The following is a 10642-nucleotide window of genomic DNA, read 5'->3' as shown; positions in this document are numbered from 1 at the left end:
CACATGAAAGAGACCTTTATGCCCTTTTGTGCATAACTAAATAACAATTTTTTTATATTATACAATATATAGTTTTTTTTAAAGTCAAATCTGAGATTGGTTAAACTTTGGACCATACTTAAACTGTCTGTTAAAATTAAAAAATTATTAAAACTATTTATACGTGCAATCCACTTCAGGGCCTCGAGGGCCGCATATACCTCTGCAGTGAAAACACTGCACTTAGGGTCCAGAAGAAAACTTTGACCAAACTTGGATTGGGGATCATAAACAGCACTGCGCACATAGAGCTCACTTTTGCTACCATCTGTATACAAAGTATAGTAGTTATTGTTGGAAAGAAAACTTAATAATTCACAATTATTAAAATTTTTTTTAGTAACAATATTGGTCTCAAATATAATAGAGGAATATGGGTATGAGTAGCATGTCCACTTTGATTGTTTAATTACATTTTTAAAATCTTCATTCATTTGCAGTACAATGAGAGGTAGAACTGGGAAATAACCTTGTAAAAGATCACCTCCCGAAGTCTGCTGAGCCAAGCATTGTACAGGAAAAGGTACTATTTTTTTGAGAACATTATCATTACCAGATAACAGCTTTAGTAAATATCTTTCTATTAGCAGAAGTCTTCTAAGACACAGTGGCATTATTTTGGTTTCAACTTCCATAGCTCGTATGGGAGTTGAACACATAGCCCCAGAAATAATTCGCAGAGCTTTGTTTTGAATTATGTCTAGTTTTTTTACACAACTACTATTTGAATAGGCTAAACAACTGTAGTCGAAGTGGCTTCTGACTATAGATTTATATAGCATACTTAAAACTTTGGGGTCTGCACCCCAAGTCACACCAGCTAAACATCTTATAATATTTAAGCCCTTAAGAGAATTAGTTATAATGTGATTGATGTGTAAATCAAAACAAAGTTTGTTATCAATGACAACACCCAGGAATTTATGATTAGGTACAACTGAAATTGAATGATTATTGTAGAGTATGCCATTAGAGGGAAAGTCTTTACTAAAAATCATGGCCTTGCTTTTGTTGGGGTTAATCTGTAGAGCCAACCTGTCATTATAATATATGTACAATTGATCTAAAGCATTATTTATACTATTTACAGCTCTATCAACATTATGGTCTGTACAATATAGTACAAGATCATCTGCAAATTGTAAAATATTTACACCTTCTATATTTACAAAATTAAGAATTTGACTTGTATATACATTGTACAGCAATGGAGATAATGTAGCCCCCTGCATTGTACCTTTGGAGACCCTTCTTGGACCATGGAGAATATTATTATGCCTTACATACAAAATTCTATCTGTTAAAAAATTAAATAACCAATGGCAAAGTATGCCTGGTATACCAATGTCAGAAAGAACTTGAACCAAAATGCCAGGGTCTACATTATCAAACGCACCTTGAACATCCAGAAAAACACAAACACTGGACTTATTATTTTTTTGGCATATTTCAGATCTGACAAGAGAGAGATGAAGCTGTCAGCACAACTTCGGCCTCTCCGGAAGCCATATTGAACATGTGGAATGATGTTGTTCACCTCTACATAATACTCAAGACGCATCTTTATCATGTTTTCATTAAGCTTCCCAACACAAGATGACAATGATATGGGACGATATGAGTTAGGATCTTCAGGTGGCTTGTCAAGCTTAAGTAGAGGGATTACACACTGTGTTTTCCAAGATTTAGGAATTTTCTTTAAGTGCCAAAGAGCATTAAGATTAGCTAATAGTTTCTTTTGAACGGACTCATTTAGGTTTTTGATCAAAATGTATGGACAATCATCTAAACCAGGGGTTGTGTTTCGTCTGGATTGTAAACTTGTACAAAACTCACTCCAAGTAAAGGGTTCTATGAGGAAACTGGACTTCTGAAGGCTATTATTAATTTGAAAATAACTTTCTAGATTATCAATAACCCTACATCCATTTTGGGATAATTTTTCTAAGAGAGGGACAACAAATTCGTCATTATATGTTCTGTTATTGCATTTTATTCGTTTAAATAACTTGATGTATTTCCAAATAATACTAACAGGTGTAGTTCTGTTAAAATTATTACAGATGTTCGCCCAACCATTGCGCTTATGTTCTGAAATAGTCTTTTTCTTAACAGCATCAATTCTTTTGTAATTAATGTAATTATCAATGGTTGGGTCCCTTCTGTACAGTTTTAAAGCTTCATAAGTTTTAATAACACTCTGTTCACATGTGTTACTCCACCAAGGTGCTGGAGGTTTACAACGATAGTTATTTGCTTTGACAAACTTTGGCACAGTATCCCTCTTAAGTGTATCAAGCCTTTTGATAAATTCGTCATATGACTGTAATGGATTCTCATTATTAACTTCAAAATTATAAAAAGCAGTTATCGACAGCTCATTGTATTTCGTCCAGTCTGTCTTGTTGTATAAGAATTTTTCAATGGGAGGATTAATTTGGTATCTATCAACGGACAATAAAACACGAGTAAGCGTAGGAAAATGATAGCTCCCCATACAATCATCATGCACCCACCATTCGCATAGTGGAGTGATTGGAGCACTACAAAAGCTGACATCAATAGCGGATGGATTTCGGTTAGGATAATTCATAGTAGTGAAGCTACCATTGTTAAGGACACATAGATCAAATTCATCAATTAAATCGTATAACTGATGACCCCGACTTTTCGTGGTCATACACCCAAATGCCACATGGTGAGCGTTGAAATCTCCAGCAACATATATTGGTTTAGGCAAATCTCTAATTATATCACGCAGTTTACTTATTCTGAAGTTACCATTCGAGGGAGGGCAGTATACACATAAAATCGTTAATTGGTTACCACTTACATATAATGATAATGCCACAGTCTGAATGTCTTGGTAAAATCTGGTTTGAATAATATTATATTTAAAATATGGTTTAATCAAAATTGCTACTCCACCATGCTCATTTCGGGCGTTATGATAGTGGGAATTATATCCTGAAATTTTAAAATGTTGATTGTCTTTCAGCCAGGTTTCATTGAGTAAACAGATATCAACATTTTGTTCAGCTAAAAATTTAGACAATAAGGGTTTTTTCCTATGTATACTTTGAATATTGTACTGAGCTATACATAACTGCTGTATGTTCTGTACTGTACTGTCCATTAATGTGACAATTTTTTTTAAAAGTAAGTCTTTAATGAACAGTGTAGTCACAGGTTCATTATCTGTTTTATTACCCAATTCAACTAAAGTTTGGACCATTGCCATCAGAATATTCTTATTGTTTGCAATTTGAGCCTTAAGTTGAGTTTGGTTCAAGTTAGGTTCAGGTACTGTTTTTTTTATATTATTTACATTTTTATTTAATTTATATACATTTTGGCTTGATGGTAGAGTTTTAACAATGTTGCTCGAATGTGCAGGTAAAGACGGAAAATCAGATGACTTAATTGTATTAGCCACAGAGGCATAAGTAATGTTACCCTTTTTTTCAAGTATTTTCTTCATTTTAATTGGGCAAGATTTGGAAATGGCCAGGTGAGGGCCACTACAATTGACACAACACAAGTTCTCTTTTTTATCGCAGTCTCTGAAATTATGCTCCCCAGCACATATTGAGCAACGCTGTTTACCATTGCAAATTTTCGCAGGATGGTTGAACTTGAAGCACCGGAAGCATTGCTGCAACGGCGGGACATATTCAAACACCCGGAACGAAAATAGGTCATATTGGATGTTGTCGGGCAGAACATTTGATAAGAAAGTTATACTGACAGTCTCAAGACCTACAGTACTTTGACCGACTTTTTTCATGAATCTTCTCACTGAAATAATTTCATAGATCGAAGACAGTTTCGTATATAAATCTTTGTTCGAAATGTTGGTAGGCACATATCGGATAATTCCAGTTTTTTCTATCTGCGCTGCAGGAATATGCGCCTTCAAGTTGTGCTTTGTTAAAAAGTCAGTATTTGTTATGAAATTATTTGCAGTGTTGTATTGTTTGAAAACAACCGCAATTTTGTTGGCATTGACTCTATGTAAAGCTACCACACCTTTCACCTCTGAAGTAAAAATATGATTTAAGTAAACTGGGCTTTTATTTCCAAGTTTAACTTGTTGGTCCTGGCTTTCAACAAAAACCTTGAAGTCTGTATTTGTACAGTGTTCAGGATAAAGTCTCAGATAACCTGGCTTAAAAAACGGAGTAAAGTCATCCTCACCGCCGCCTTCTTCAGGTCCACATTCCTTCGCACCTCTTTTTCGAACAATTTTGGTTCGTTTCGGCGTTCCACCTGGGTCCTCCGGTTCATTCATTTTAATAATTAACAAAATGTACAATTATTTACACTGACTAAAATAAGTTTTGGTAATATTAACACAATATATTTTAACGAATAACAGTAAAACTAATTAAATCGACCGCCACGTTTGGAGTTCCCGCCAAGAATCACTTTGACAGGTTACGCCTCAGGCTGACGAATAACAAATCGCTTTATCGCTATCGCCTAAGATAAAGTATATACCTAGCTAGATGTGATTAGCAAGCTCTAAACATGGGTGCGCCAGACCAGAGAATAAAGGGGTATATAAAATAATGCCATAGAAAAATCCACATCACTTTTTGTTAATCTTATATTTTGCTACACGGTTATGGAGTTTAGTTTAAATTTTTTTTAATGACTTTACATAAAGCTAAAATAAATAAAAATAAACAAACTTTTGCTAAATAGTAAAAACCGTGAGATGTAACTGAAAATTTTTCTCTTTCAAATATAGCATAAAATACATCCAAAAATTAAAATGAAAATATTGTGCAAACTTGGTTTTGACACTGGCAATAAGATAGAAGCTCTAAACATTTGTCTGGTCTACAGAAGAAATACGTAAATAATGTAACAAAAAATCTTGGTCGTAGTGACACGTATGACTGGTCACTATATTATTTTGTTCATCCAGTTTCTGACGATCATCGTGATTGAATGTGCTTCTTGCTTTTCGTTTATATATTAAACTATATTTTATATGTTTATATAATAAACATGGGCCAATAGTGGTGTGTATTAATAACATATACCTATACTATAAACATGTTTATGTAGCTGTATATTGTGTATCTTATATTTACATATATAAAAGTGGAAAGTGAATATTTTGCTTTTAGACAATATGAAGATTTTATGATTACAGTTAATAACAGTAAATACTTTTATAGGTCACGCAACATCGAAAATGTGGTTTGATACTCAAATTAAAACTCCTAAATAAGCCTTCTTAGAGTGCCTTACCACAGGCAGCTCGAAACAGAAAAGGAAGGTCTTAGGTGATATTATATCTCTTATAGGCATCGAGGAAGATTTTGTAGATGGAGCATTATTAATGTTCGAATCCAAAAAAAAACACTGAAAATTCGCTCATTATGAAAAGTGGTTAAAGGGCATACTGCCAATGCTAAAAACCAATTCGGTATTTGTTTTAATGTCCCTTGCCCAAAGAGTATATCCCTTACCTGACCCACAACTGCAAGCTGAATGCGCAAATTATTGAATAGCTTATATCCAAAAATATAAATTATGAAGAAAATATGATAAAAGCTCAGTTACTAGAAATCATAAAAAGAGAAAAATGTAATCATCAAACTTTTGCTGGGGACAAGTTTGCTGCGGAAAATAATTTTATTATAAAAGTAACTATTTCCGATTCACCAACATCAAGCTCTTCAGACCCCGAATCAAATATATATATATATATATATATAGATATATATATTATGTACTTAATAAATAAATATACTGTTGTTTTATGAATTTGTCAATAATATTTCATAACATCATGAACTATTTCGGAAAATGCGAAAATGTGTCAAACCGTGCATATAATAAGATCAATAAATTCTCTCACAGAAAATATGGCCTTGCAAAACAAATATTGGAAATAAAAATAATTATGGGTACCATATCGAAATAAAAAGTATCTTATCTCTCAAGTTGGACTAAAATGCACTCCATGAAGTAGGTGATCCCCATTTAAATCCGTTCAGTCTACTTTCATTAATATAATAAGTCTTTAAATTAATTCTCTTTGTCAGCTCTCTCTAGTCCCATTTCTTCTTGTACTTTTTCTGCTTCTTGTGGCCTTTCTTCACGCACCGTAAATATCTCTTGTGTATACAGGTATTATATATTGCCAAAATTTTCAGAATTTTCAACATCATCGTCTTGTTTTTTTTTTAATTGAAACTTCTTTAGAATCGTTGTGATTTCAAACCGGATGCAACGGAAAAAACGACAGGTAAGAGCCACAAATACAAAAATGTGTAGGATGAAGCCGGCAAAGAATGAGACAGAAATATGCATACTATTTTATTGTTATGTATGACGCGAGTAGGTATACCTTAATATATTCTTATGTCATACGCACGACTTATAAGTGCATACACACCAAGAGAAGATAAATATGGTAGCGGTGTTAGTAGTGTCTTTCATAGCAGTTGAAATCATGTGTCATCCTAGCAACATGTACCAGGACTTCATATGCAGTTTAGAGGTTCATGCACAATGCAGGTTTCACTAATTCTGACATGTGTACTTTGTACACACGCAATTTTTTTCTTTATTGGTTTGTTTTCTACACTTTTGCTTGACTCTTAGTTTAATCTGTAGGCTTCTTTTCTTAGCATTACAACTTACAAGTAGGTTTATTCTTAAACAATAATTATTGTAGTGCATTAATATTATACTTCTAGATTTCTTCTGCAAGAATATAATTTTTAAATAGCAACATTTTCGGGAAAAATTATTAAATATGAATGAAGATCATGCCAAGTGACCAAGATTGGCCTGGGCTAGAGTTACAATGATTTAATAATAAAATTATATACTCGATATTTTATGTCTGTATTAGGAATATTATAAACGAATCAATTATGTTTATTGTAGTATAGATAAATCTGTAACATCAGCACAGCATACAGCGGTTTGGCGCACTCGAAACTAAAGTTACAAGGTACTCTCAGTTGAAAAGAAACATAACGCGGTCAAATTGTCAAATATCAACTGTTTCGCGGGTTTTTAGCGTTTACGAATACTAACGTACATACATTTTTCGCGCTGTTTACAGAGTAAATTACAAGAAACGCCTTACATTACATATAAATCGCCGCGCGGAGCGAATAAACCAAGAAGAAGAAACTTAAATAGAAGACAAAAATAAGTAAAAGATACAATTGATATTTTGGGACAACGATATAATATAATGACTGTACCTATATAAATATATTAAAAATACAGTTGTAACAAAATAAAGTGAAGTGAAGTGATTAACTGTGAAATGAAAGGCATACAAAATCAAATAAAAATGACAGGCAGGTTCTAAAATTGCAGTTTATTTTTGAAGTACATCCTCTTTGTTTTGAATTTTGATTTGCCATTACCAATACCAACGGAAATTATAATTATTTACTACAAAACAAATAGATAGAATTTGAATTTAGTACCTAAAGCCTAAACTTAACTTACAGTGGCCGTTGCTGTGAACTGTTGTGAAATTCTGTATTTGAATTTTGATATTGTTATGAATATAATTAATAGTTGTTTGTAATTAATGTTCTAACCTTTCTGTCGCCGGTATGGCAGACACAAATAATGAAATATTTTCTCAGAGACTTGTAAAAGCTGTGATATGGAATATTGGACTTCAAACGTTCCTTGCAGTGACATTGGTTTTTCTAATTCAAATGAACTTGATTCACCCCATATCGTGGATTTCTTCTACATTTGAAGATATAATAAGCTGGAAGATGTGTTTAAATGTGGTACTCATAGGACTAGTTTCATTCTTTCATGCATACATATATGGAAAATATTATACAGCGCCAATACCAAAATATTTCACAAGGTTCTTGATGTTTTTAAATATATTTTCATTTCAAAACTGCACATTCACATTGCTGTATGCTCTTAACGGATATTTTACTATGAGTTTGTACTCTTCTCTGGCTAAAAGTGACTACAATATGTTGAAAAAGAATTGTAAAAACAGTGATGGGCTGTGCCTAAATGAGCAGAGTTTATTCCTGCAACTTGGTGGTATGTGGATGGGTTTGTACTATTTTTTGGGTGCACATATTTTTGGCAGAAAGATCTTAACTTTCCCTCCAATATACCAGGAAAAGTTCCAACAGATGAAATTGATAATTGGCAATGTGGTCTCAATGGGATTTCAAAATTCTATAAAACCAGTGATGTATTATTGTTTGTTCTATTGGTTCTGGGGAAATAAGCCAAGGTTTGTCGTGTCTGATGTGTACAGCCTTTATTTGGAAGATCCTCCACTAGACAATATTATAAATTTGATAAGTTCTGGGATATGGATTGGGCTTTGGTTTTATTCAAGTCTCTTCTTTATTTCAATATACACAATGAGAGCTGTGTTTAATATTGTCTTAACAGAACCAATGAAGTTTCCTATTGAATCAGATAAAACCCTGACTTTATATGGAGCATTATTACAAAGAGCTCAATTTTCTGGATATCTGGGTGCTCAGGATTTAAAAATTTTAGCAGTAACTGATCAGACTCGAAGATCACAGATATTTACATTATCACAACCAGGTGGTCATCCCAGGAATTGGACTAATCTTCTAGAAAATTGTTTGATTATTATAAGAGAGTTTAATAAAGAACTAGAACTTATAAATGGGGAAGCTAATGGACATGGTGATTTCAGTAATCAGAAACCTTTAAATCCCTCATTGTCTCCACCTACAGTTTACTATGGAAGTCTACGAAATATGGCACAGTCACCTCGATCATTTGATATTAAAAATCATTACAAAAAGGAAAATGAAGATACTCTTGCAACAGCCATTAAAGTTGAATTTAACAATGCCATTCAGAAGATATGCCAAAAACCAGGAATTCATTACTTTTTTGGAGAACTTACTGATATTAAATTGAAGTTTTTGTTGATGCAAGCTCAGCCAGTAATATGGACATGTGAGGGTCTAGCTCACATTGTCGCAGCATCCCTTACAGAAGATAAATATGGAGTTGTGCAAAATGATTTGCCTGTTGTGCTTTCTAGTTTAATTAATCTCAAAAATAATTTAGATAAACTCTCAAAACCAGGCCTTGTACCCAGAAAATATCTCCTTAATGATAATCTAGCAATAAGAATGAGAAGAGCAGTGCTAAGTGCAGTTAAACAAAGCATTTATAAAATTGTGATGACTTTCTCTAAATATATCCATGACATACCATTAGATCATGAAGTCCAAATAGCCATACAACCATTCTTAGCATGTAAAGAAATTTAGATTTATCATTATTTATTTTATTAAATTTTTATGGCTTTTTTCGTTTTTAATTTTTAATTTTTTGTTGAGGTCTAGTCTCATCTAGATCAGGGGGGTCCTAGAAACCTATATATTTAAGAGTTGGTGGTGAGAGAGGTTCAACATGGGAGCCCCAGTTCAATCCTCGCCCACCAAGTATCTTATGTTTTTTCGGTTTTTGAATTTATAATATGTATGTTTTAATTAATAATAGGCTAAAAATCCAATTACATTAGGTACATGCTTGAGTGCACAAAAATAAGGAAATATTCTTTATTTCTTACAAAACATCATATAATCATCTCATTATAACTTATAAGTATTATATCCCGTTCTCATCTCATCCCTTTCTTATCAAAAGAGTGGCCATTGAGTTTCTTGTATGTTCTTCTCACGAGCTCAACTTTTTACAAACATGATAAGTTCAGTAATTTTAAAGAAATATTTGTAGTGACTATTAAAAAAACGCTTAGTTTAATGCTAATTGAATGAAGTTTATTTGACTTTGACAACGACGTGTATGCTGCAGCTAGCGAGGAAGCTGGAGGTCCACTTGAACAAACTCGCTTATACTCGCGATTTGTATGACACTTTGTGTTAGTGTGCGTGCATTGCTCAAAGTAGAGGTTAACTTTAAACTCATCTCTTTTTTACGACGTTTTCACAGCTGTCATGTGTATCTAGATGCATAAATGTTCTAAGTGTTAGGTATACCAGAAGATCGCCTGCCGACCGACCATGGCGAAAGCCGCACTGTCGGTCGTTGATCAACTTGTGACCCACTAGGTGGTGACCAAGAGCTGGTGATTAATTGCACTGGCGTCAACTCAGGGGCACACGTTCTAAGAAACATTGGAGAAATGTTATCCGGACCGCTCGACCTCCTTACAACCAAAGAAAACGGAGCTAACATTTTTCTGTCTGAACTAAACTTCAGTCATAGAACGCTGACACGACGGGATAGTGGGCGGTGATTTTCCTTTGTCGTCGAGAGTCGAGTCAAGAGAGGCAAATACAACGCACAGAAGATCAGAACTTGCGTGTTCCAGTCGGGTAACTAATGGCCGCCGATTTTGACGACGTGCTTCGATTTCGCACGGGCGATTTGCCACTTAAAATCTGGAGGCACGGTTATATATTTCCTCCTTAGAACTTTGCAGTTCGGATCCTTTGAGCCCAGCGCCGCAACCCACGTTTTTGCAGTCAGATGCTGGTTTAATGACGCATCGAACCAGGGCTGTGATCTGCTACTGATATTTACTACAGAGCTTGTTATAAAAATATCCATGCCCGGT

General features: G+C 33.9%; 1 protein-coding gene across 1 annotated transcript; it reads left to right on the top strand.

Moving 5' to 3' along the window:
- The first annotated feature begins 7174 nt into the window (after positions 1-7174).
- LOC126965823 (nucleoporin NDC1) lies at positions 7175-9367 on the top strand. The gene has a single exon (XM_050809589.1). It carries the CDS (start codon positions 7641-7643, stop codon positions 9327-9329), a length of 1689 nt encoding a protein of 562 aa, XP_050665546.1. The 5' UTR covers positions 7175-7640; the 3' UTR covers positions 9330-9367.
- The last annotated feature ends 1275 nt before the right edge of the window (positions 9368-10642 follow it).

This window comes from Leptidea sinapis, chromosome 8, assembly GCF_905404315.1.
Source record: "Leptidea sinapis chromosome 8, ilLepSina1.1, whole genome shotgun sequence".
NCBI lineage: Eukaryota > Metazoa > Arthropoda > Insecta > Lepidoptera > Pieridae > Leptidea > Leptidea sinapis.
This window is presented reverse-complemented; position numbering and strand designations above follow the sequence as displayed.